The sequence below is a fragment of the Silurus meridionalis genome, chromosome 25 (genome assembly GCF_014805685.1).
Source record: "Silurus meridionalis isolate SWU-2019-XX chromosome 25, ASM1480568v1, whole genome shotgun sequence".
Lineage (NCBI taxonomy): Eukaryota > Metazoa > Chordata > Actinopteri > Siluriformes > Siluridae > Silurus > Silurus meridionalis.
In genome coordinates, this window is record NC_060908.1 from 11,432,549 (window position 1) to 11,458,106 (window position 25,558).

At 36.0% G+C, this 25,558-nt stretch overlaps 1 protein-coding gene across 1 annotated transcript in view; it reads right to left on the reverse strand.

Annotated features, from left to right (window-relative positions):
• Window positions 1-24,947, reverse strand: part of lamc3 (laminin, gamma 3) — a 121,506-nt gene extending 96,559 nt beyond the window's left edge. The window contains exons 1-2 of the mRNA XM_046839213.1: window positions 24,063-24,947; window positions 12,507-12,811 (exon numbers count right to left, since the gene is read on the reverse strand). Coding sequence (XP_046695169.1) covers window positions 12,507-12,811; window positions 24,063-24,432 — 675 coding nt within the window. The 5' untranslated portion in view covers window positions 24,433-24,947. The remainder of the gene's footprint in view (window positions 1-12,506; window positions 12,812-24,062) is intronic.
• Window positions 24,948-25,558: the final 611 nt, after the last annotated feature.

Sequence of the window (25,558 nt, forward strand, 5' to 3'; positions counted from 1 at the left end):
GTCACAACCACCATTAACACAATTAGTACAATGACAATAGGTTGCACATCTGTTGAACAAGTGTTATTTAGCCACTTGGATAATAAAGTGTTGTCCAGATTCTAAGGTTGTATCTCCAGCTTTACATCTATAGCACTACATCTAAAGTTTGACAAGCATGATGGAAATTTAGGATTAATTGCCTGGCCAGTAAAAAAACCCAAACCTCAATCCCATTGAAAACATGTGGGATTATTTTGAACAGCAGGAGAGTTCCCCAGAAATAGGCTCTCATAACATATATCTGATTTTAAGTGACACAAGCAGTGCGAAAATAAGCTCAATTTTACAAAAACACAAAACTCTGGTGTAATCCGTACCTGATAGGATGGGAACTGTTACAATGGTGAACAAAAGTGCAACCAAGTATTGGAAAATAAAAAACATGTCTGATTTTTTATTTTTTTTTGTCTTTGCATCCTAACATTATATTTTATTGCCATGAAGATTTAACAGTCACTCATACAATTATCCAATGAGCCAATTACCCAGTCAAATGGCAGCAGTGTACTGCAAGTCACTTCACTTCTAATATATAGGAATTGGGGTGGTGGGGGGAGTGGGGGGCTGATCTAAGTGCAACTTTGACTACGGAATGGTTGTGCAGTATTTCAGACAAAATATGCTGGTCTACTGGACCACACAACAATCTAGAGTTTACACAGAATGGTGCGAAAGGCAAAAAACATCTATTGAGCAAGAACTTTGTGCATGAAATGCCTCGTTTATGAGCGAGGTCAAAAGGAGAAAGGCCAGATTTGTTTGAGGTAACATCAAGTGTACTAGAAGTAACTCTTTCAACTAGAATGAGCAGAAAAAGCTTATCAGAATGCAAAAAACAGTTTTCTGAGGTTCCTGTTGGGCACATTTGTACTAAAAGTGTATTAAAAACAATAAAACAATATTTCTTGTTTACAATACCAGTGCCTTTGTTTATTAGCCAATAACTCAGCCATAAGCCCTTTTTACATTGAATTAGTTTTACATGCAGAGGTGGAGCAATGCAAAAATTACTGGGGCATTTCTGGGATTTTGGTCTCTTCCAAATTCATTTGTAGTTTTTATCGAATGCGCATACCCAGTGTCGGCAAAGCTTACGCTTAAAACCCATGACAAAATTTTAGATGAGGTTTCAAAAGGTTTTAGAGAGCAAACACTTGAGGGGTTTTAGGTAGGTTAGATTAAATCTTGAAGAGGTAGAGCCTACATAAGGGACATGCTATAAGAAGCATGTCCTTAATGTAGGCTCTCATTTATAAAAAAAAAAAAGCCAAAACATCTTTATTCGTTTTTTATTTTCTGTTGCCTTCTTACACTTTTTATTTTGGACTTTTCTTAACAATTAATCTCTCACTCCATTATTTCAGCCCAGATTTTTTGGTGAAGCATCTGAATCACATAATACACAGAAGAAGCTCAGCCCACAACTTGATAACTTTTTTAATTTGATTGCTTCAGTTCGCAGTGCCTTCGCATCTTTTGTACACTCTCATTTTCATTTTGCTTTAATGCCGGCCTCTAATTTAACACGCAGCTCTTCATGCTCACTCAGGAAGAGAGCGAGAGCAAGTGAGAGGGGGAGAACATACCCAGCATTTTAATAGGCAACTGAACATATTACATTTTAATTAATGGAATGGCTTACATCTTTGGCGTTAATTTTATTTTTTATGGAGGGGGAAAAATATAATAATGCTATAGAAACTAAAAAACAGGTTCCCTTTAAGGTAATCTATTACTTCTATGGAAATGCCCAAGTACCGGGTTACAAGGTGACTCCAGCCAATTTATTTAGCTATAAAAAAGTGAAGGTAGTGAAAAAACCCCACATACATTAGCATACCTACTCTCAGCTACTCTGTTATCAAGATAAACAACAAAAAAAACAACAGTAGAGAGCATTGCAAGAACTCAATCAAGTGAAAAGAACAAACACAAAATGGAATGATAATGAAAACAGTATTGAATAAAATAAGACTTATTGAAGATCGCACAAATAAAGAGTTCATAAAAGGGATTAGTATAGTCAAATAAGACCAGAATATTTTTTTTCTGTCCAAGATGCTTTTTCTATTATTACTGGATCCCACTTGCTATAGAAACTCGACCTAGGGGGCCCTTGTACACTATATCCCATTATTCCAGATTCAAACATGTCCACCCTTATCCTCCTTTCACTTTAGTAAAGGACACATTAAAAGACAACATAAAAATATGCACATGAAAAGTGTCAACATTTATAATTTAAAAAATTCTGATCAGAATTCCACTTCTTTCCTTTTCTGAATGAAAATGAGTTTTTTCCATGTACATCATGCACATCACATCTTTAGAGATGATGAAATGTATCAACGCTTTAATGAAGTCTTGAAAACACATGCAGCTGTATGATAGTCAGCAACAGCACTGCATGCTTTCTTTGATGCTTTTTTGACAGATGAAAGAAGGCGAGAAAGCCTTAGGGAAAATAGATTAGAAATAAACACTGCGCATTGATGCAGTGGGAAAATAATGACACTTTTCAACACGAAATGAATGCATGGGGAAAACAATGCACAATTTAAATGGAGGCCAAATAGCAGAGGACACTATATTAATGATACACGTGTATCAACAAAATATGCCTGAGATATAGGGAAGTGCAATAGACTAGAGGCCTTCCACAGACATGACACTCTCAATGTACAAAAGGTTGTGTAAATCCTTACACAAAACCTGTGCTAGTTTGGTAGGAATGTTCTAGGGTCTAAGGTCATGTGCTAATTCCCACCCACTTACAAGCTCTCCGCTGTTAAATGACCATGTGTTAAGGCTAGGACATGCTTCCTGTAAGACACCAGTGCTAGCCACCACATCTTTTTCAAAACTTCTGCTTATCCTCCATCACAGAGCAGAAGCACAACCTCAGAGAAAGATCTTTTTTTTGCCTTTCCCCACATACATTCCCAGCTACACCCAGAATTGGTTAATGTTTCTGAATGACAGAGAATATAGTAATCCAGTAATAGGATGAGTTTTTATCTCAAAGTCCTCCTACTTTTTCAGCATGGAAACTCTCTATCCACCGCTATTATTCAGAAAAGTCAATACTGAGAGTCGCATGGATCAAATTTGTATCTAAATATGATAAAATGGCTATATTTACACTTCTTTAAAAAAAAAAAATCCAATCCCATAAAATGTCTTTTCAATATTATTATGCTTGTTCCAAATGCATTCTCGATTTGTTTTAGTCTTGACACGTTTTATTTTATTTATTTATTTTGGGATTTTGAATAATGGAGGTTCCACATTTCAAACCCCTTTGTTGTGTTTTTGCATCACAGTTACTTTACATAGGTTATGTCATATACATTAAAAACGATCTAAAAGGTCTATGGTGGGTCTTCTTTTGTGCACAATGGACTTTATTTTGTCACACAATGTGACACCATTTTCATTTTGAAAATATAATATTATGGACTGAATAGTGGGATGTGTTTGTGTGTGGGACAGGGGTGTATGTGTGTGGAGGGTAGGGGGTGTTCTGAGCTGATAGTCATCATTCATAAATAATGTATGTGTTTACAGTATATAATTTACATGAAATTGTGTCTCCATTGACCCGTTAGCTAATGTATCTCTAAATTTGACAAACATTGCGTATGGAGCACATGAACAATATAGATGAAACCGAATTTGTATACGAGTCAAATTTTTGGTTAGAAGCCGTTTTCTTTTTTTCTTTTTTCCTCTATCAGTAGCTGTCCACTCATTGCTTGGTCTTTTCTAAACTAGAGAAACTTTCATGGGATTTTTGTTTCACAGTCATGTTAATAATTAGGTGAACTTAGACAGTGGTTCTTTACAAGAAATAAATTCAATTACAAGAAATAATACAGTGGCATATATACAGTTTTTCCACCGGTACTTTCTTGTGATCCTGTAGCAATTGTTACATGGCAGAGTGCCAGGTTACAAACCGATGATTGGGGACCTCGTATCTATGATGGTAATAAAAATAACTATATTACAAAATTACATAGAAAACCTGGTGCAATTTTCAATGTAGACAAAAAGGGATGAAGAGGAGCGTGCATAAAAAAAAAAAAAAGGTTTTTACTTCACTTATCCTTTTATTCAGAGTAAAAGCACTGTAACAGGCTGACTTTAAAACTTCTTTCTTGTTTTAATAGTTTTAATAGTGGATGCACTCATGTCTTCATGTAATGTGGCTTGTTTTATTGATCAGAGGATGCACTGTAATTGGTGTGTCGATGAAAAGCTTGCTAAGATAAAAAAAAATATACAGATGGCAGTCTATTATGTGAAAACCTGAAAGGGATTTTAGACAATTGTAAAGGTGTAAAGTATTCAGGAGAGGATTTTTCTCTGCCTTTAGTACTGAATAAAGGAGTTTTACCATATTTTTTTAAATCTTGTAGGGTAAATGTGACTTTATGGGTTTAAAGGAAAGTAAGAAGTGGCTTCAGTTGCTTTGCACAATGCTCCTTTTAACACTGGAGTCTTGTTTGTCAGTCAGACTGTGCATACATTATTTATTCTCCTTGTCTTTGCCTCTGCAATGTCTTGATGTTAATTGCACAGTCGGAACCATTAAACCCTGTTTGCTATGTTTATGAACGATGGCGAATTTGTCCATGTAGATGTCTGAACTCTTGCAGCTTTTAGAAAGCATGCTCTTTGTACATCCCAGTTTGTTTTGGTGAATCTTGGTATCTGGAAATTACAACACACGCCTGTTGATTGTCATAATTGATGATTTCAAACATTGTATGTGTGTGCTTGTGCAGAATTTTGAGTCAAAAATGAAAACTATCATTGTTTGCAGGACATATTGCCAAAATGCATTGTTCTGGCTCCACCAAGACTATAACCAAGATCGCCATGAAGATTATGAGGGGCTCTCTTCTGAACCTATAGCATATATATATATATATATATATATATATATATATATATATATATATATATAAAAATATTTTATTTAATTTTTTATTGGTGCTAGGATGGCTCTTAGATTGTTTGAGGAAGATACATATATATTATTTATGTGACCTTTATTAATATAAAGCTCAATTAATAAAAGTTTATTTATATTTAAAAAAATAGAATAAACATTTTATACCCAGTGTAAAATAAAACAGCAAGGGAAACTTTGCATGCTGGAAACTTTGCATGCTGGAAGAAGTGCAACCTATTAGAGGGCACAATTACAAACAATTTGGATTTCCAAATTTGCCTTGCCTGGCATGTCATAATATGTCTTTGAACTAGTGGAGAAAACCAAAGCACCTGGAGGAAACCCCTAAAGCATGGGGTGCACAACTCAGGGCTGAAGTGGGATTTGTTTGTATGTAATAGTTGTACAGTGTGTGGAAACATGATGCCAAGTGTTGATGTGGCTTTTAATGAACAATCAACAATCACAGTCAGTGATCTGTTCAGCAAAACAAATGTATTTGAGTAGTTTATGTATATTCAGCAGTTCCCAACATTATTTAAGCAATATTCAGTTATCTATGTACTAGACAAAACCTTGACCCGCTGCAATGCAAAGATTTGATTTAGGTTCTTTGTGTAGCTACAACCCTAAATTTATTAATGATACAAAGACATCAGTTTATACAGGCATAAATAAATAATTTGAAAGAGAGTGACAAGGACAGTGCGAACGAAAGAAAGAGGTTGAAAATGTCTGCCTCACTTCATTCGCTTACACACTCTAACACACTTTATTTTTTTTTTTGACAAAAAGCTCACACTGTAATGCAATAAGGAAGAAAAGTTTTAAAAGTGTAGTAGAATAAAAAAATGTAGTAGAAAAACTTAAAATATGAAATGTCTGTATTTTACCACTCAATTTTTTTATTTATTTTTTTGCTATGAGCCTGGAGCAATTTTTACTATTGAAAGAAAATATAAATGGGCCATTGCACATCATGGTATGATATGAAACCCATTTTTCCTGCATAGAGAATTATTCATATAATAAAACCTGTTAAAGGGACAGATATTCTACTTTTAACTAACAAAGCAAGTGTTTGTTTTTTTTTTTTTTACAGAATTTGTCATGTTTTTTGTTTTTACACTACACCTCAGGAAGGTGTGATGACTAAGCCTCATGTGAATAAAGAGGAAAAACTCTTGCATGCTGGAGGCATCCTTAAAGACTTACCACCTTCTCTAAGATTGGTTTCTTCCAGTTAAGGAAAAGGTTAGCAGTAGCTCTGCATCTATCTTTAAGACTAACTTTTGATGTGCATGAAAGATGTTCAGGTCATTAAGTCAAGAGTGGTGAAATGCCTTTAGGATTAATGGCAGGATAACTCTTTGTTTGATGTTTTTTTTGCATACAAATTTGAGTTATTTTTCATTTTCAATACATATCTCCCCATATAAATATGACCATTAAAAACACATCAATATATTAATATAAATTAATATACTGGTAAAAAAATATTTAAAATTTCTATAATATTTAAGGATTGTACACAACCTCTGATTGTGTGCTATGGTATTTGGTGACAAGATGTCAGCAGCAGATATTTTAGGTCTTGCAAATTGTAAGGTGGAGTCTCTATGGATTGAATTTGTTTAGCCAGTACATCCCACATATGCTCAATTATCGACAACTGTAACTCTTTGTCATGTTCCTCAAACAGTTCCTGAACAATTTTTGCAAGGAATATTAGCCGACTGAATGAGGCCACTGTTATTAGGGACTAACATTGCCATCAAGAGGTATACTTGGTCTGCAGCGATACTTAGGTAGGTGGTACATGTCAAAGTAATACCCAAATAAATGCTACTTCATCAAAGCTTCGATCATATCATTGGTCAGAGCACCACACAGCCTCCATGGTCCATTTCTGTTACCCATAAATTGACAAGCAAATTATCTTGTCACTGGTTCACTGGTTTTCCTCCCTTGGACCACTTTGAGTAGGTACTAACCATACATACTGGAATCACTCACAAGACCTATTATTTTAGAGATTCTCAACAGTTGACTCACTCAGATTCTTATGCCTGCCTCAGATTCTTTTCCTGCTTGCAACACCTCAGCTTTGAGAACTTTTTTATTTTGTGTTACAAATGCTGACAATACTATTATATTAATAATGGGTGATTCATAGAGATTTATACAGCTACGTTCACATTAAACTTAATACATTTGCAAACACATGCTTTTATTCATGTTTCAGCCTTGCAAAAAACAAAAACTGAGCTGTTCAGAAAGCTTACCAAACTCAATGAATCTGAAAACACAGGGTTTTTTTTAATGTACCGGGGATTGTGAAAATCAAGATATATTTTAAAAGCTGTACATGTTTTTAGCCACAGGGTGCAGTCATGTGACCCATTTCTCCACGAAACAGACTTTATAGTCTTGAAAACCAGTAGTAAAAACTCCAGAATGTCTTCTGTATGTTTAAAAAAACTGTGCTTCAGTTCAAGGAGATTTGAAGGTTATAAACACAGAAAGGAAATGCAGCAGGCAAAAGACTCTCTGTTAGGATTTAAGCATTTTCAGATGTTTTAGTGTAGACAAGCAATCATGATTCATGTAGCATAAATATTCTGTAAATCTTGTTACTGGAGTATAGATATAGGAAGGAAACAAACTAATGATCACGTTTCCATGACCTCTTTCAGTTAAAAAAGAAGTACAGTTAAAAAAAATTATTATATAACGCTGCAAAAAGGTTCTTTAAGAACGTAGGCCATACACTAATAGTACAGTATGACAGACAGCCGAAGAATGAATAATGGTAGAAGACAGAGATTGCGATAAAGAGAAAAGATATGCTAATGAGCTAGAGATTGAAAAGATAGTAAGAATGGAGGGCTGAGAGTGAGAGAGATAAACTGGAGATTGAAGTGACTTAAAGAGCGTACATAGGTGTGTATGTGTTTGCACTTGTACTACATATTACTTGATGTGTAAAACTATTTGCTACATGTGGTTTTCTGTATGAAGGCAAAAGATCAAGATTATTTTTTACAAGCATGATAGCGCACATCTGGCTTAACTGCACGCAAACCTCAATTAAACACATGCTATGTAAGGAAAAACACATGACAGGCCATTGTGCTGTTATAAGGAAATAATACACACTGGAATGGGGTGATATGACTCGATTAGAAGCAGATATTCGCATATCAGCACAATCTGGAGTGAGTTATTGCACTTGTATTAGTTCCCTAGCAATGGCTTAATTTTTTCATTTAATAATAAATAAAACCTTGCACAGATTTTTGCAAAATCATTAATTTATTCTTGAACTTAATGAGCAAAACACCCTCATCTATCACTTACTGAGTGAACTTACTTTCACCCTACATCTTTCACTTATCTTTCTCCTCTGTCCTGAAGATTTCCCCAGGCTTTTTTAAAAAGTCATCAAATTATTTATATATATATATATATATATATATATATATATATATATATATATATATATATATATATATATACACATACATACATACATACATACACACACACACATACACTCACCAGCCACTTTATTAGGTACACCTGTCCAACTGCTCGTTAACGCAAATTTCTAATCAGCTAATCACATGGCAGCAACTCAACTGTTGGTGCCAGACTGGCTGGTTTGAGTATTTCAGAAACTGCTGACCTACTGGGATTTTCACGCACAACCATCTCTAGGGTTTACAGAGAATGGTCAGAAAAAATATCCAGTGAGCGGCAGTTCTGTGGGCACAAATGCCTTGTTGATGCCAGAGGTCAGAGGAGAATGGCCAGACTGGTTCGAGCTGATAGAAAGGCAACAGTAACTCAAAAACCCACTCATTTCAACCGAGGTATGCAGAAGAGCATCTCTGAATGCACAACACGTCGAACCTTGAGGCGGATGGGCTATAGCAGCAGAAGACCACACCGGGTGCCACTCCTGACAGCTAAGAACAGGAAACTGAGGCTACAATTCGCACAGGCTCACCAAAATTGGACAATAGAAGATTGGAAAAACGTTGCTGCTGCGACATTCGGATGGTAGGGTCAGAATTTGGCGTCAACAACATGAAAGCATGGATCCATCCTGCCTTGTATCAACGGTTCAGGCTGGTGGTGGTGGTGTAATGGTGTGGGGAATATTCTTCTTGCCACACTTTGGGCCTATTAGTACCAATTGAGCATCGTGTCAACGCCACAGCCTACCTGAGTATTGTTGCTGACCATGTCCATCCCTTTATGACCACAGTGTACCCATCTTCTGATGTCTACTTCCAGCAGAATAACGCACCATGTCATAAAACGCGAATCATCTCAGACTGGTTTCTTGAACATGACAATGAGTTCTCATTACTCAAATGTCTTCCACAGTCACCAGATCTCAATCCAATAGAGCACCTTTGCGATGTGGTGGAACGGGAGATTTGCATCATGGATGTGCAGCCGACAAATCTGCAGCAACTGCGTGATGCTTTCATGTCAATATGGACCAAAGTCTCTGAGGAATGTTTCCAGTACCTTGTTGAATCTATGCCACGAAGAATTAAGGCAGTTCTGAAGGCAAAAGGGGTCCAACCCGGTACTAGTAAGATGTACCTTATAAAGTGGCCGGTGAGTGTATATAAATTCAGTGTCTCCCAAAAGTGAGTAAACCTAAATGAGCCTGTCAAAAGTGTCAATGTACAACTGTCATCACTAAGGGTGTATGGTATTTTGTTGCCAGCTATTTTGAAAATAATGGCTGTATGTTGTTATTTTCAGAGTAAATAAATCTATACTGCTATAAAAGTTGCACAATGAATACTATAAGTTTAATAATAATAAGTTTAATTTCTATGATATTGTCCCTTGGTAAGATATACCAAAATGTTTGAGATGTGAGAAATATATACATATATACATATTTAAATTTAATCGAAAAATTGCAATTAAATATTTATACATACTGTGTGTATGTGTGTGTTTGTGTGCGTATATATTTATATGATTATTCGGATGATTGTCATGAGTTGATTTTCGATGATTCGCAACTTAATCACACATTTTTATCTGTTCTAAATGTACCTTAAATTAATTTGTTTTAAGTTTTTAATACTCTTATCAACATGGGCATGAACAAATATGGATGCTTTATGCAAATGTACATAGAGCATAAAGACAAAATATTCTTGTAAATGTTTTAAAGTAATTATGGTGTTTTAGATTACGGAATTCATCAAGCCACCAAACAGAACTTTTGCAGTGTTTCCACACGGACTGTTTTAATTGACAGATATGAGCATCACGTGGTGCTTGGTTCTTAATTTGAGTTTATTTTATTTTTTATCTGTATGAAGAAAGTAAATAAATGTGTGAATAAATATTTGTTGCATTTAAGGTTTTAATTTTGCCTTCGTTATATTTATTTATTTTTATTTTTAAAAGAAATAGTCACAGATATATGTGATGCATTAATTGCACATTTATAAAAGCAGTGCCGTTCAAATGATTTTGTGTTAACATGTTTTTAACAGTTTGAACATTTTAACAGCCCCAACAAAAACCTGTTACAGCATGACAGTGCTCCTGCGCACAGCAAACTCATGTAGATACGCTTTGCATGGGTTGGAGTAGAAGACCCTAATGAACAACTTTGGAATGAATGTCAATGCTGACTGCACCTCAGGCCTCCTCACCTCACCTACATCAGTACCTGACTTAAATAGCACCCTTGTGTCTAAAAAACAAATTATTATTATTGAAGCAATTCTTATTTTATGCATTTTTTTTATCATTATACATTTTTTTGCCTCATTCTCTATACAGTAGAAAAGAGTGCATTACTTTGAACTGGGGAGGCACATGCAATGCATATTACAAAAGCTCATTGTTACTGAATGATGTTACACCTAAATAAGTCATGTGAAAATCACGTTTTTTGCTGAAGCAGAGAACAAAGAATAGACTTGGCACATAGCTAATAATTGGGGGGGTGTATTGCAGCAAATCAGTGTGAGAAATCAGAGTGGGTTATTGAAGCTTGTGTGCAAACTGCAAAAGTTAAAATAATATGTATCTACATTAAAAAGGAAAACCCATGTGCTCATTTTAGACCATTTAAAAAATCTGTATGTACAAATTCTCCTTGAACTCTTCTCAAGTTTAGAGAAATGTAATGCTATCACATTCAGACATCCCATACAGTATATACACAGAATATCTGATTAATGTATTGCAATATCACACTTTTCTGTCCAATTTGTGTGATTATACGAAAATCTATATACACCTTTGAGCCTAATCAAATTTAAAAGCTCAACTGCATTGTGGTAGAACTCTGGATAACAACTCCCATTGTTTGGATGTTCTTTTCTCCGCCAGATATCACAGAATCCTGCAGTGGTGTATGAGGAAATTAGGGTTCCTATGAAAGTACAGATTGGTCTGTTTCAGGCAGAATGTTCTGTTCATATGTGCTACATGTGTAATGTGTTTAGAAACTAATTATATCTTTAGAACCCTTTTTTGTTACCATGCCCTGTCATTTACCTACTGTGAGTTTTATAGTGCAAACTGATTACTGTGATTTCCTTTGAAAGGTCAAAAGGAACATAAGCGATCTAAATGAGTGATGAGCTACCAAACTACCTACCTCTTGTAGAAAATAAAACTTCACCTTCACCCATCGTTTGTTCACAGATGAGAGAATGATATGCACAGCAGATGACATACACCTGACAGTAATTACAGTAGATTACACAAACTGTGTATACAGTAGGAAAGAATGTAAGGCTGGGTTCACAATGTACAATTTTTGGCTTGATACACAGATTAACAAACCATATTGCAGAACACTTCTATGGTCATAAATTGAGATTGAAAGTTTCAGAAATAGCCAGAAGTATTTAGCATATTAGTATAGTAACATATAGTATTTGGCATATACTGTTGTCATTCTAATAGTGTTTATCTACAATCTACTCAAGATATAAAGAACAGAATACTCTATATAACAGGTTGATTAATTAGATGATCATTGTATTATTTAACATAATCTGAACATATTAAACCAATTTTATTAAGAGGTTTATTAAATTTACTATATAACTATATATGCCAAGCAATTAAGCAACTTTCCTGTTTAGCATCAGTATAATATAATAGCATCAACGTAAAGTAAGAGCAATTTGTTCAAATAAAACAGCTATTCTCAGTCTGATAGTAATGCTAGCTTGCACTGCAATGAAAGCCCAATGTTAAAAGGTTCTAGGTTATTAACCAAGACACTCCCAAAACTGCCTATTTCGCCTGGAAAAGGTTTTAGCTCTTTCCTGCCTCCATTTTCTGCACAGTGACTAACCTGAGCCTTAACACCAGCTTGTATACTTCCCACTTGTAAGTACTACAGCATTTAATTAAATTAAATCTCAAAACAACAATTCACTGAAAACATTTCGTTCTACTATTTTAAGAATGATAACAGGAGTGTAAATGTGCAAACCTGGAGCACTGGGCTCTGGTCGAAGTTGTAGGCACTGGGTCTTCCTTCAAGGGTTGAAAAAGCTACATTTCCTCCTGTTAGCGGAGAGATGTCGCTAAACTCATCGGTACATAGTGCCGTTCTTTCCTCCTCTCCAGGTCGGATGAAGCCCTTGGAGTCCTTCCCGTAGGTCTTACGGCATGACCCACTGTAGTACTGGTATGGCTGCCAAGGTGCTGTTTCATTTGTACGCTTGTAAATAACAAAACTTTCTGGTCGGCTGGTGAAGAACTTCAACCGGACGTATGTAATCTCATAGGCTTTACCTGTTAAAGAAAGGCACAATGTATTGAACGTATTTAAAATTGATAGTTGCCCAAATCTTTACCACTAAAATACTGCTGCCTCTGAATTTTCATTGTATTTGCTTTTGTGTTCTGTGCTCTTAAATTGGTTGGCCACAGTGACTGATTTTAATTACCTTTAAACTAATTTTTAGACTAGCTACTAAAGTTAATGAAGCAAGGGGCTTATTTAGCTTTCGCAATCCAACAAAGCTTTGTAATTACATAATTAGCCCAAAGCTGTATTTGACTAATGTTAGTGAGTCCTGTTCTCTCCTTAGGGATATACATGCAACAAGATTAATCTAAAACTAGGTAAACAATGAGAGTGCCATGTTCAGCTTGTATATGCAATACTGACTGGAATTATCAAAAATATCAGCAAGGAATGAAATACTAATAATGAAATATAATGAACTATTGTGTCTCAATTATTAACTCTTTGATGTTTTTCCATAGTACAGCAAGCTTTACAGGGTTTATACAAATCCAACTAGAGAGAATGTCATTGTACTTGATGACATTTATTATATTTGTGTAAAGCTATCTGTGTACAGATACAGTATATATACATATCTGTGTGAAGCTGCTTTGAGACAATGTTCATTGTTAAAAGTGATATACAATTGAAAATGAATTGAATTGAATATTGTATGTGTGTGTGAATCTGGAATTAAGGGTTTTTTAATATAAAAACACACCTACCAAGGCTCCCTTTACTTAATTTTAACAGGTGCACACAATTAAGTCAAGTCTAGGAGCAACATCATTTTAGCCTCAAAGCAGCAGACCACCAAGAGCAAGTTTAGTAAGTTTAGTGTGGTGTAGAAATAAATTCTGAAGTGACTTCAAGTGCGAAAAATGCAATTTAATTGAATGTTATTTGTTAATGCTATTACCAATGAAAATTAGCACAAGGCAGCTTTACAAAAATAAAAAATATTAAGACTATATGTTTATTTGTAAAAGAGTCTTTTTACTTATCACACAGTAAAATTCTTTCTTTAGAATGTTAGGAAGCTGGGTCAGAGTGAAGAGTCAGCTATGATGTATCACCCCTGGACTACAGAGTGTTGAGGGACTTGCTCAGGCACTTTCCAATCAGTAAACCAGAGCCTTTAACCACTGAGCTGGGAAACCACAATGCCTGGGAAAAAACTCCCTGAGATAGTATTACAACTCAAAACCTGAGAAGAGCCTCATTTCACAATAGATCCTCACATTTTCTCTCTTGCATCACCCACTTCAAGCTCCAAACTTATTCTTATAAACCTGTCTGCTCTCGTTCCCATTCCCAATCCCTGTTCTGCCTGCTTGTTTTCCTGTTTTTAGACTTTGGACAATCTTTTGGTTTTTATGTTTTTGCTCTGCCCTATATTGCTCTGCTTGCCATACCTGATATTTGGTTATATATTCCAGTCTGCATCCTGCATTTGGGTTCTCCCAGTCTCACCCCTGACAGAACGTGTGTTTGGTGGATGTCAGGTCAATGCTACACTACCTACTAAAATGCATAGTGCGAACAGTAATGTTTAATGGAGGAGAACAATATGGTCTGGGGTTACTTTCACAGTTTAAGCCTTGTAGTTTCAGTAAATATGAATGTTTGAAAAGTAATATATATGAATATATGAAAAGAATGTTTATGGTATAGTATGCAACAGCATTTGGGGAAAGCTTTTTTCAAATACCCCTACACACAAAATAAGGTCTGTAAAGGCATGATTCGTTAAGTGTGGTGTGGAGCATCTCGGCCTGAATCCCTGACCTCAATTAAACTGAATACATTTGAGATGTATTCAAATAATCAACATGACCTAGTCATTCTTGACAACATCAGTGGGGAAGGGGTTAAAAATTTTAAATTATATCTTCATGGCAATGATTTGGGAATTGGATGTTTAACAAGCAGCAGAGGTGTGGTGGTCAGGTGTCCAGAAAATTACATCTACTTAGTAGTACATTTTCATTTTTCTTTTCAACAATCTTCTTTAATTTTCTTTTAATTCTAAAGATAAATATAATTTATTTTAAAGATATTTAATTAGAATCTAATGTTTTCTGGAATTTGATACATGTACGTGCCTTAGATGTTTGGAGAGAACCCCGGTTTCTATCACTAGGCCTTCTCCCTTAATACTCCGACATTACCCACAAAGCCCCTATGCAATACATCATCGCTAGTGGGTAAAACCTATGCCTTGTGGCGGTGTTGCAGGTGTATTAGGCTGACCTGCTGCATGAGTTGGATGTGAGAAGTGTCCTGGAAAGCAATTTTGATGATCCGTATGGCGGATCTGGCTAAACTAAAGAGACCGCTAGGGCCATTGGTGGTCTATAACTGCCCTGGTGTCCACAAAAAGGCACCTGCTTATGGCAGCTGCATCTAGTGTGATTCCACTTGGTTTGCTGTACATGAGACCCCTTCAGTGGTGGCTCAGGACCCACGGGTTCTCACAGAGGGGCAACCCCCTCCACACCATCAAGGACACGCGGTGATGCTACGTACCTTAGATGTTTGGAGAGATCCCCGATTCCTATCTCTAGGCCCTGTGCTGGGAGTCCACGGTCGTCGCTTAACGCTAACGACGCATGCGTCCCTCACGTGGTGGGGAGCGATCGACCACCGAGGTGGTAGAGACCATTCTCCACTACAGAGCTCCCTCCACGAGGAGGTCTTATGCCGCCAAGGTGGCGTCTGTTTTGCTCATGGTGTGAGCACCAGCTGGATCCAGTTCACTGCCTGGTTGGTTCAGTGCTGGATTTCCTCCAGGGACAGTTCACCAAGGGGTTGGCTCCATCCACCCTAAATATCTATGCATCCACCATTTCAGCTTATCACGCCCCGTGGCTGAGGCCCCCGGTACGACCTAGAGTGCCTGGGTGGGACCTAGCCATCCTTTTGAGCCTCTATCCGAGGCATCTTGGAGGCACCTTTCAATCAAAACCGCGTTCTTGTTGGCAATCTGCTCTATCAAAAGAGTAGGGGACCTGCAGGCCCTTTCTGTGGCCCCCTCCTTCCTGGAGTTTACCCCTAGTGCCTTCCTGTACCCCCGTCGTCCCACGACCCGTAAGATTTCTTTGTCATTATGTTTAAGATTCAAACCATATTTTTATGCTTGTCATATGTAAATTATTTATTCAGCTTCATAAAAGCCCTTAAAAAACAGACTTGCCACCCTGTAAATAAGTCTCATAGAAGATTCACAGAACATCTGCACCTTAATTTTTTTATAAGTTACACTGCAAACACATTTCGAGTTTATTTTCCCAGCCTTCGCGGACTGTTATTGTTATCCATGTAAGAAGTGTAAATAAAACATGTCTGGCTATATTTTTTTTTTAATCTGGGTGGGCAGAAAAGATCTTTTGGGAGGTGCTACAGATGGGAAAGGAATGTAGATCAGGCTGAAGTTTGTTGCCACATTTCGACATACAAGAATGTTGTGTTTAATCAAGAATAAAAAGCATGAACCATAGTTTAATTCACAAAATACATAAAAAAGAGTTCCATAAAGGAGTATAAATGAGAGACATTAAAAAACTCAAGGGCTCATTTTTTGGATCGACATGAGATTTCTAATATTTAGACAGAAAAGGATGGATGCAATCGTGTAAAATTTGCTTGCAATCAGATAATCGTTATCAAAGTCTGTTACAGGTGTCATGATTCAGGCAGAGATCGATGCATACTATTCAGAAATACTGAAACTTTAACGTATCATAAACAGCAAACAGAAAACATGAAACTTAATAAGCACAGCTCAGCATTTTATAGGAATATATGTATTATATTTACCAAGACTGAGGCACAACGAGATGAAAACATTTGATTGAACCAAATGCAAAAGCACCGCTATTTATTATTACATAATTTAATCTATGACCTAAGAGTACTGACTAAAAGATCATCCCTCAAAATTGATATTTACTGACATTTTCTAATATGTTCCATACATCACTTCTGACTGAATTTTGCACAGTGCAACTGCACATGCACTCACCAATAAACCCTATTAAACCCGACTTTTCTACTATTAATTCTGTTATTATTATATTAATATTTATTATAAACCCAACTAGCTAAATTTCTCAACAAAGCACATGCCATGGAGACAGCGCTAGCTTCTGTTTGTTTAGAACGCGCTCTGTGTGTGTCTGTATTTGCCGCAGGTAAGTATCGGTTAGTCGGTAAAAAGAAAAACAATTCAGGAAAATGAAAAGGCAAACCAAAGGCAAGCAGTCTTTTAAACTATGTGTAGTTTGTCTGGAGACAGAGCATGCTCAGTTGGCTCTTGAGGAAGCCGAATGTTTGCACTGCGGACGCCTGTCCTTGCTGACGCTCCGCTCCCGCAGAGTGCTCCTTGAGGAGGGTGCTTTCACTAGCGTTCCTTGAGGTTCTGCCTCCGCTTTCACCGAGGCAAAGCTGCGTTTGAGGTCATGGGGTTCGCAATTGGACCTGGCAGAGGGAATGAAGACAGTCTTGTCCCTTTCTTCCTCCTTACCTGCCAGATCCAGCCGCTTTTCCCAGGGCACGGAAGCTTACCCTTTGGCTGTTTCTTCCCCAGTGAAAAGGGTTCCACCTTTTTTCCTCTTAGGAGGCGGATGGGGGGGTGCCATATTAAATGAATCCGGAGACATGCCCCTGCAGCAAGTACAGTTCGAGGAGCTTTTGGAGGTAGAAACTCGTGTTGTGTTTAAGCTCAATTTCGCTTGCCCAGCTGAAAGTAAGGAACAGCAAAGCGTTGTTGACACAGCATTTTGTTCCCTCTGGGAACCAGGTTTACGTATGTAACTTAGAGACGTTTTTTCCTTATGAGCAAGACAGCATCAAGGGAATTTATTTTCTTTCCACCTTGCCTAGCTCACTCATAAAAAAACCAATGATTATAGGGACATGAATGCAAAATGTATATTTTTCATCTGTTTATTTTTGTACAGCTGCTTTGTGACAATGATTACTGTTAAATGCAGTATACATATTAAAGTGGATTGGTAGCACTAGGTGATGATAAAACAGCTTCATTTATCAAAGAAAGAACTGGAATCACTTCTACATCAACAGAAACTACCAGCATGTAAAATATCCAACATCTGGAGACAGAAAATGTAAATTAACATATTCACCAATCAACATGGGAAACTATGCTATGCTTCCATCTTTAAAGTTTATGCATGAGTGTTGGCCAGTCATCTCTCAGGATAAAATGCTCTTCTGTCTCTTTTGCATCAAAGTACCCTAAGTGATGCCAGGTTTGTGTTTGAAAGAAATATGTATTCAGGAGCATGTAGCATACACAGTGAGTTAACAGCACATTATAGAAGGAGATATGCCAAATAACTCATTTATCATTCACTGGCTTTAGTGGTGCACACCTATTATTAAGTACATTATTTGGATCTTCCCCAATGTGTTACCTCAAATTTGGCACACATTTGTAAAGGATGTCCATTAAATTTTCCATTCACTTGAACTAGGAGACCCAAATCTGTTTCAGCATTGCAATGCCCCTGTGCACAGAGTTTATATGGGTTGGAGTCATAGATCTTAAGTGGCTTGCTATAAAGCTCTGACCTTTTTTAATTAATTGGAACACAGACTGCACTCCAGGCTTCCTAACCTCACCTACATCTGTACCTGACTTCACAAATGCCCTTGTGTGCTGAAAAGGCACAAATCTTCACAAACAAAATTTAGTGGAACACCTTCTCAGAAGAGTGGAAAAAATGCAAAAATGGCTAAATATATGGGGTCCAAAAACTTGTGTAAATAAAATATTGGGTTTCAGAAACTGTATTTTAAAAAGTGGGCATGTGTTTTATTTTAATGAATTCATCAATTAACTTTAACTTTTAATATTTATCCTGACATAAGTAGTGTCTGAAATTGCAGTACCTCTATAAACTCTTTATTATTTTATGCTGATTAATTATGGTTCACATTACAGTCTTCTTATAATTTAAAGTTTACAATTATACGTTTACACAAACTCAAGAGCTTTTTCTGCATCATTTACAAATATCCAACTTGATAAATGAGGCCTAATGTTGGTGTGCATGTGTGGTGTGATTACAACATGTAGCACTTACCCCTTGAAGTCTGCACACCACTAGGTTACAACAGCAGAACGTCTGATCCTTGTTTATGACTCAGTAGACTAAACAATTGTGTATGTGCAACAAACTTGAGAACTCAGCTACTATAGTATATGTTGTGTCTCTTAATTATTTTGATTCAGATTGAATATTTCTGAGTGGGATTTGCTAAAACTTAATATTGTTCATTATATTTATATATCTAATACATTGCCCATCTACTGTACAACTCATTCCCATCTGCACTGTTTGAGCTGCGAAATAATTTTAATAGTTTTACATCTGGTTTTACAGAGATAGAATGTGTGAGCAATGTACATTACATTGGGTCTAATATCCATTTCTCTGGTACATATTCAGAGAGGTAGCAATATTGCTAACTATAAAAAAATTATGAAGTTAAGGGAGCTCAGGAAAAAAAAAAAAATAAATAAAGTATGTAGGGGTTATGTTTGGGTTTTGTAAAGAACAATAAGGTGTGCAAAAGCTTACATTATAAAGACCTGATGTGTGTTGTGGACCATGCCAGACTTGTTGTAGAATAATTTTTTTTTTGGGACCTGACCATAAGATTTTTATTGCACTTCCTGGATGTCTCATTCCACATTTAATGTTATAATAACCTCCATTCTTCTGGGAAGACGTTCCAGTGTGGTCTAGATTTTGAAGTGTGCTTGTGGACATTTGTGCTCATTTAACCAAAAGAGCATCAGTAAAGTCAGGTACTGATGAAGGGTGAGGAGGCCTGGGGTGCAGTCAGCATTCCACTTTATTTAAAAGGTTTTCAATAAGATTGAGGTCAGAGCGCTATTGAAGGCCACTCAAGATCTTCCACTCCAGCCCATGTGAAGCATATCTTCATAGAGATCACTTTGTGCACAAGGGGCATTGTCATGCCGGAGTAGATTTGGATGTTTTAGGTCATTTTATTTTAGATTTTATTATACAACTGAGATCATTTGACATACACATTGCAAAGTCTATGTAAAATGTTTTAAATGTCTATCAAAATGTTGAAACAAAACTTAAATATGTATCATAAAAATTTAATTATTTTTTCTGTTTAGTGTTGCTTGGAACAAGCTTTTTCACATATTTCACATATTTTTTTTTACATATAGTTCACATGACATCATAATAAGTAATAATTTAAACAGGTCAACTAGTTCAAAAGTTTATATACATTTGATTAACAACTGTTTTGATTAACAACTGTTTTTATGGTTTGCGATAGTTGTTGGCAAGTTCAGCTAAGTTCAGATTGCTTTTCGAAAAATCCTTTAGAAGCTGCAAAATAGTTTTTCAACACAGACTTATATGATTTTTGAGATCCCGTTTTTTACACACATACAAGTAAGAGACTTATACACACTTATTACACAAGGTGTTCATTGACTCTTAAGAATGCAACACCACACATTAAGTGTTGGAAGGTGTCAACTTTTAAACATCATGATCAGTGTAAATGTTTATTGTTTGCAGTCTATTTTCGAGGCATGCTGTAGCTGATTGAGAAGAAACTTTAGATAGCTAAATTATTTGTTTATAATAATTACCTCCATTTTTTTTACCTTCCAAGGAGTCTACAGAATACAATAATTGTTGGCTTATTGAACACTGAATTTTGTAAACTCACAAATAAAAGTTAATGTATATAAAAAAATAAAGGAACTACTACTAAAACAAAGCTGTCTGACACAGTCCACATCCTTCAAAATTAAAAAATGTTTTGTATGTTTGTAAACATTTCACACCTCTATATACAAATCATTAGCCTGAAGCAATGATGTTGGAGGTCCTGTGAGATTCTCGGAGAGCTGTCGCTCTATCCATTGACCAAAATTTTCCTGGGACAGTGTCTGTGGGGGCTTAACACATTGTGAGGATTGCATAACGTGCTGCTCCTTTGTTTGAAGGATTTCAAAAGCACCACATGGCATCTGTCTCTCATATTGGTTTCTAGAAGGTCGTTGAGGGAAAACTACAATGAAAACCAGATGGTTGAGGTATTCTTTTAAAGTTTGGGTGTTTATATATGTGTGTGTGTCTGTGTGTGTGGGAAAGATCTGACCTGAATCTATGCATTGAGACCTCTGCTGCTTTTTGTGTTTGTCTTCTTCCTCATAGTGTTTTGTTTACCGCCCCTTACACACACGTGTGTTTTGATGCATGTCTGAGGCAAGGAAGTCATTTATTTGGTTTGGAGGCTAGAGAGACCCAACACAGACCCCTGACTGGAAGCCATCAGGCGATCAAAAGGAAAAAGATGAAAGAGGCAGAAGTAGACATACTTTCTCTTATGATTTCCTGTTCAGAGATCCATGTCTTGGTCTTGACATCAATAGTGGCCTGCTGTCACATGATATTGAACCTTTTAAATACAATATCAAACTATTCCGGTTTTGTCAAATAGTAGATGTTTAACCCTCTCAGAGCTCATCTTTATAAAAAAAAAAATGTTCAGAGCACCGGTACATCACACTTTTAAATCAGATTAGAATTACAGCCTGTATATTTTGTCCTTGAACGATGGTTGGCACTTGAAGTTGACTCCTGGCTGTCGGGTCTTAATTAATGAAGCAGAATTCCTATTTATATGTATAAGGCTAGTATTTTGAGATTTTCCACATATTATGAAAAGTGTCAGGTCTACTCTGCACTCTAACTCCCAGCAACCTGCATGACCTTCAACATGGCCGCCACAGACTACAAACACCCACAACTCGCTCACACGACTCGACTCACCCAGCCTCTAATTAGACACACTTGTTTTCAATTATACACAATAAAAGACATTCATTCATTGACTCTTTACAAGGTATACACCAGGTTTCCTTGTGTTCTCAGTTATTATCAAGCCTTGTGATTATTGCATTTGTATGTATGGTCTTGACTTTAGGATTTGTCTGTTATTGTTCTATTACACTGCCAAATTGGCATCTGTTTGAGGCATACACCGTGTTTTGTATTATTATTCCAATCACTTAAAAATATTCACCATATAGTTAAAATTTATTGAAATTGATTTACTAAGTTGGAAGAGAAACAAATCCTGATATTTAAATTGCAGTGAAATTAATGAATTAATAAAAAAATAATTCATACTGAAACTGAACTCATTCATGACATGTGGATTGCCACATGGAGTCAGCTCATAAAATCACTGTATGGAGCTGTACTAATGCACACATCATGACAGAGAGAGCACTTCTTTCGTACTAGCAACAGCTAACTAGATTGCTAATATATGACTTTGTTTTGGTCCTGTTTCTTAAACGATATATCTTATTTCAATGATTTACAAATTCTATTAAATTAAATTGAATTGAATGCAGTTTGGGATGAAATACAAGCCATATTATGGATTTTTAATTTCTTCTATTAAACATCAATCTATGTATGAATGTATCTATCTATCTGGCTGGCTGTTTTTATTTTTTATCTATACTATATAGACAAAGTTTTGTGGACACCTGACCATGAGATTTGTAAAAGATTTGAATTGTCCTATCCAACATAGTCTCCATTTACTATTATAATAACCTCCACTTTTCTGGGAAAATGTTCCACTAGATTTTGGATCATTTGGATCATCAAGTTCATTTCCAAGGTGTTCAGTACAGATGAGGTCAGAACTTTATAAAAGACCACTCAAAATCTTCCACAACTGTCCAACCCATGTTAACCATATTTTCATTTAGCTGGCTTTTTGCACAGGGGCATTGTCATGCTGGATTGGGTTTAGGACTCCTGGTTGAAGTGCATCCAATAACATCCTATACAATTGTGTTCCTCCAATTTTGTGTTAACAGTTCGAAAAAAGAACCAGATATGGCTGAATATTTATAAAATACATATATATGTTGAAATCACATATATAACATGTCACATGGTGTCTGCATAATTATTCTACATTATATTTTTATGCACATTAGATTGACTTTTTTTTCAGGTTCTGAAGCTCTTAAAAAATCGTAAAGTTTAAAAAGGCTCGATGTGCTGAATATTGAATTAAAGCAAAGCAATAATAATTACTACTACAAAGAAACACTTTCTCAAACCTTACAATATTGACCTTTAGTTGACTGATATTGGGTATGTGACCAAGCATGCAGTCAGGCAATCATTTGGCTTAAGCAATCATAATAAAAAATTATAATACGGTTGCAAATGTCTACAAGATTAAGGCTTCTAAGCTGATGTTTTATACAGAGAGCTGTTAAGCATTAACGTCTTAAAGATTTTTGAAAAATCATAAAAATAATGAATAATAAACAAGACTACCCTTGGGGTCAATCATGTATGCTTCCAGTTATGGAAATTGAAATGTTTGGAGTATAAATATAAATATATATCTTAGTTTGCATAAGCTTTTTGGTTAGTTGTAAACTAGTCTTAGAAATAAAAACATCTTTGGATAACAAAGAAGTGGAAAGATCATGGATCTAATAAACACAGGAAATCACTACAGGAAGCAAATAAATCCTGAGTGACACTTGAAACAACAGCAGTAAATCCTCCCAAAATCTTGGACCCAGTATCGCTGTAATAGCAGTATTTAATTATAGAGACTTTACATTTAAGCAATCTGCTGTAGACTGCATACATATATAACTCTAATAGCATCCACTCAAATTCCCTTAAAAAGCAGAGTATCTTGCTAAAATTCTAGATGTAATATAAATTTGAATTAACATGTGTAGAAACAGTGTGAAATTCTTTTCAGGCCCTTTGTATTTGTTTGGGTAAACAATTGCAGGATTTTAATACATAATCAGAGAAAGCCTGACAGTTCCTGCTCATCACAGAACCGAACTGAACTGAAATATCAGCATTCATGCGAGTTCAAATTGAGTCTGGGTGTTTAGTGTAGGAGAAATAGGATGGCGAAATTGAAAAGGGTTATTGCTTTGTGAACACTTTGCTCATAATACCGATTGAGTGGTTCATTTCACCGTTTGATTAGCAAATATTTCTCGTTGACTGCTCAAGAAACCTTCAAGCTGGAAATGACAGTGTGGCTAATGGAGAATAGAAGCCTGGAAGGATAGTCCTTATTCATTACTTCTACCTTTATGGTGCCATTATGTTGAATCAACTAACATGATTAGCAAAGCAAAAAATCCAACAGTCTTACCTAAGTGTAGTGTGAGATTGACAGAGTTGGGGTACTGCACTCCATAGAACATGGACTGGCTTTGCCACCAAGTAGGTTCCTCATCACTGTGGAAGTCATTCAGATATGTGGCATTGTGGTTTGTCTCAAGGCTCAAAGCGTCGCAATGGCGACAGGAGCGTGTGGAACCCGTTTGCATGCAATAGTCCTCAGGTGGAGAGCCGCACACATTTGAAACCATTATGGTGCGGTTGAAAGCTGCGTTCTCAAATTTAGGCATGCAAACACTTGGTATTCCGTTCTCATCATGGCAGGAGTCCATCCCGGCAAAAACATATGAATGTGAGAGCAATAAAAGGAAGAGGATGGTGGAGCGTGTAATGGAGGACATGTTTAATGTTAAAACAAGGTAGTAATTAAGGTAGTGATTTACTGCAGCAAGTAAAGTGATTTAATAGACAAGAAATAAAAAGAAATGGAAATAGAAAGTAAATCCTGGCTTAAACACGTAAAAAAGGATGCCTGATTATTAACATCATATTTATTAGTAAAAGAAAAAACACACTTTGTTGTCTGCACAGGCATGCTTTTACTACAGCTTTTACCCACCGTGTTAGGGTCAGTGACGAGAAACACTCTTCTTAATTAACATGCATTACATAAAAACAAGCAGTGCCATGCAAACTGTTTTTGCCCTTTTGTTTTTAGGAATACTAAAGAAGTTCCACACACTCACATGCATGTAATAAGAACATAAACGTTGAGAAAAGTTTGAAATGTTTCCTTATGTTCTCATGTGGAGCGGTCTTCATTCCTCCTTTCTTTCCTGAAGACTCAAAACATGTTCCCCATCTAATACGTTCAAAGGAGTGAGTGCGCACAAACTCACACACACGTATACACACACACAAGGCACTGATGAGAAGGAACTAGGCAAGAGGCAGCATGATGGGGGTGTAGCTAAAGAAGGAGGGGGAAATAAGATGAAAGTACAAATAGAAATACAGATGTAAAGGGTCAGAGGGAGCGGCGCCTCCTTTTTGGACGGACTGGTAGTGCACTTTATGGTTGTGTATTAATGACAATTTATTTACTGGGTGCTTTAATGAAAAGCAAAATGCAATTCAACCACATAGCTCATGTTTTTCCTGTGGGTTTAAAATAAAATGCCTTGAATTGAAATTAAACACCAAGTGAAAAGAGTAGAAAAATTCAGATTATTTTAAATTGTATTTATTTGCTTGATTGTTTTTTGTTTGTTTGTTTTAATATTATTATTATTATTATTATTATTATTATTATTATTATTATTATTGTTGTTATTATTAAAATTCTTTGAAAAAAGTTTTTTTGCAAAAACTGGTTCTCAAAAATTAATTTATGTAATATTTATTTTGGTTTTCAAATATTATTATATTTTTTAAATATTAATAATACTGATAATATTGATATATATGATTATTTTTTTTTTTTACATATGCATCATTAAAACAGTTTGGATCAAACCCTTTTATTCC